A 3,482-nucleotide genomic window follows, 5' to 3' on the forward strand; every position below is an offset into this window, starting at 1 on the left:
TTGAAGGAGGCAATGATGCCTGCGTCTTGAGGCTGCAGGTGAGCAGTTGTATTCTTCGGGAGCATCTTGACCTTGACATTTGATAGATGCACATCTTCGTCCACTTTGTGGGACGGCGCGTTGTCGACCAACATGAGGATGTTGCGACCCTCGGTAGCCATGCGGTCATCCAGGTTGCGCAAGTACGAGGTGAAGAGACTACTGTTCATCCAGGCTTTCTTGCTTGACATGTAGTTAAAGCCCAAAGCACTTGCGGGAGCACCATTGAAGCAGCGTGGACGGGCAGCCGACCCGATGAACAATGGGTCAACAACGTCGGATCCGTCGGCGTTTGTGGTAAGCGCAATCGTGATCCTGTCCTTTGACTTCTTTGTTCCAGGCACACGGCTTCGGGTGATAGAACGGTGAGGAGACATGCGATAAAAGAAAGCGGTCTCATCCACGTTGTAGACTTCGCTTGCGTTGAAGCCTCTGGTGATGTTGCGGACGGCGACACGACGAACGCTACTGCTTCGGGTGGAACTGACGCTGCCTCGCCGTGTTGGATCTTGCTGGTAAAGCCATGACGACGTTGAAACTTGTATAACCATCCCTTAGAGAAGCACAGTCTTTGGTCAAGCGGTACTTGAAGCTGGCCGCAGACGCTTGTCGCTTGCTTGCGAATGAGCTCGCCGGTCAAGCACACGCCGAGTTCTTCGCATTGGAGAACCCGCTGTGCGACGGATTGTTCGACCTCGGGCATCATCACAGAACGATCAGCGCTTCTCGCCTTGTTGTCCGCTCGCTTATATTGCGTGGCGTGCCGTTTAAGAGCATTACAGATCGTTGATTTAGTTGGTGTGCTTGTAAGCATTAAGGCTTCTTTTGCCCATTTGGCTAGCTCGGTGTGTGTTGAGGATGGATGTTGCATATGATGCACATACAGCTCATGCTTCTCACTCAAAGTCATGCGCACCTTCATCTTCGACAAATGTCAATAATTGCGTTGTTCCAACATCCTTGATGTTTGAAAATTCAAACTGACTTTGAGATGTGATATATAGAGTTTCAGAATTCATTTGCTTTGACCCGTTTCGATTAGGGGGGGATATCAGTAGGTTTTATCAACTTCTCCTAAATGTAAAGAAATGGTCACCTTTTGTTGACGAATCTCCTCATAGAGTCATTCAAACAGTTCATAAATAAGGATTTATCCTTTTTGACTTTAGGAAATCGTTTCGACGCATTCGGAAATGATTGGCAATTATTCGAAAAGGTCAAACCCGTTTGAGGAAATACGTCGACATATTCAATCTAAGAACATTCTTCATAAATCTTTCGTGGATTGTAAACACGTTATATTTTCGCCAGTCATTAAGATTCTGAGTTCGAGGTTTAACACATTGACCAATAACGTTAACAATATTTGTTGCTCAATAGAGCACGAAATCAAAAACGCAAGGATTTCCAAAGTGAGGATGATCTCTCTTGTATGGTGGGTTGCAAAGAATACAAGATCATCAATAATCTTCTGCAAAGTTCATACCTGAAAGGCTCTGTGAAAGACAATTGAGAGAGTTGCAGCGCCGCAGCTGAATTATTTCCAAAATGCCTTGGTCTCGAATCAAATACCCTGAATTGATCATTTCATCCCGAACGAACCAAATAAAATATAGATTTAATTTATACTAGGTATTTATATGCAAAAAATATTTTTGGGTATACAATTAACAAGTATAATAGATAGAAGTATACTTATCGGCGGGCGATCAACGCAGGCGAAGAAAAGGACACCCGAGCGGCAAAACCAGATCGCAAAGACTCAGTTGCCAACCTCTCAGCGCGGCGAACTGCGTAACGACGTTGAACAGCAGCGCGCTTGGTGTTGTTCTCTTCGACCATGCGACCGTAACGAGCCAACACAGCGCGGTACTGATGCTGATCATCTTGACGTAGTGGCATCAGCGCAAGATGGAAGTTGGTCAATGTAAAGGTGAGACGCTGGATGGCATCATAACTCTTGGTTCCCACTCGTACGTTGCGTAGGATATTTTCCAGAGAAGGCAAACACGTCCAAAAAAGTTCTACACGATAACTCGGTTGCAGGAGATGTTGGCGTTGCGGTCGAGGTCAGCACGATCGAGGGTGCCGTTTGTTGGTCGCTTATTGGGGTGGATTGCTCGGGCGGACGATGTTAGGCCACAACAACCCTTTTCAACCAGCACAGCACACGACGAAGGGAAGTCTTGGAACAGTTCCTCGTTGTCATTGATCAGTGACTCATTGCCAGACTTTTGTAGGGCTGTAAATTGGACATTAAGGCGATCGCGAATCATCGTGATGTCCGATACAGAATTTGGTTCGTGAGAACTCATGTCGACCAAAAGGCCTTCAGGTGAGACCGACGGCTCGATCTTAAGGCCGTACAATTTGTGCTTACCGCTAAAGTAGTGCTTTTACTCACCAAATCTTCCTAACGGACGGTGTGATGGCTGAAACTTCAAGTCAGTAGCATACTTCGCGTACGGGTACGAACGGAACACACAACCTTTGTCGCGAAGTTCCGTCATCTTTGGCATGGTTAAGAAATGCTCGTACAAGACAGGTTGGACTGTGTGGACGACGCGCATGACCATCTTCTCCATCGTAGGTGCTTTCGTGCCAAAGTCGAGTGCGTGCTTCTCCCACGACATGTAGTGCTTCAAGACGACAAGAGTGACAAGAAGGCATCTTTGGGCGTTGTATTGGCCAATCTGCCCCGGCCGTCGTTCGACCGCGATGACAAGGATGTTTCGATTACGGACCAAATGGTTTCAAATTCATTAGGACTGAAGTTGGTTAAAACGCGAAATCCCTCGTCACCGCTGTCTTCAATGGCTTTGTCCATTATTTGGTGTGGGTAGTCGGTTCCTTCCTCGGCTTCGTCGATCTCACGACCGAACTCAGTGAGGCCCTCTTCAAGGAAGAGACGGCCGGATGCGTTCTGAGCGTTTAGTCGCTCAAGCAAGGACGTGAAGTTGGTGCGCACCATAAAGCAGATTGATTTGTGTGTATTCTTAAAGCAATGGAAGTGGACACCTTGTTTGGTTGGTTGGCTGAGACACGTTTATCCCTCTATATTTGAGTATTTGCATGTTTACCATGAGTAATGATCATATTGTTGATCACTTCCAATTTTTCTCGATATATTCGAGGGGAATCGATCTTTGTGGTTTGACTTACCCCCATCTGTCTATACTTGATCGATTTATTCGTTTTTTCCAGTGTATCAAAAGGTATTTTCTTTATACTGGGGTTACTGGGGTTTGTGATCAGCCATTGTGTTTTTGACTCAAAGGCCTAATAGTAGTGATATTGTTCTTCGCGGCCAATACAGTATGCCCTCAGTAGTATTGTTAATAATTGATACGTCATTATATTGTTGACGACCTCTGGTCTCAAGGAGGCAAGGGACGTGACCAGAAGAGCTAAGCTGTCGAGTGCCGGCGTCAGTTTCTTCCATT

The 3,482-nt window shown here is 46.3% G+C and overlaps 1 protein-coding gene across 1 annotated transcript; it reads right to left on the reverse strand.

The window, feature by feature from the left end:
• Window positions 1-2,435: 2,435 nt before the first annotated feature.
• H310_15323 (hypothetical protein) lies at window positions 2,436-2,678 on the reverse strand (the record flags this gene model as incomplete). Its single annotated transcript, XM_008883308.1, has 1 exon — window positions 2,436-2,678. A coding segment is annotated over one exon (243 nt), but the record flags the coding sequence as incomplete, so codon positions are not given.
• Between the last annotated feature and the right edge of the window lie 804 nt (window positions 2,679-3,482).

The sequence above is a fragment of the Aphanomyces invadans genome (genome assembly GCF_000520115.1).
Source record: "Aphanomyces invadans strain NJM9701 unplaced genomic scaffold supercont1.343, whole genome shotgun sequence".
Classification (NCBI taxonomy): domain Eukaryota; phylum Oomycota; class Saprolegniomycetes; order Saprolegniales; family Verrucalvaceae; genus Aphanomyces; species Aphanomyces invadans.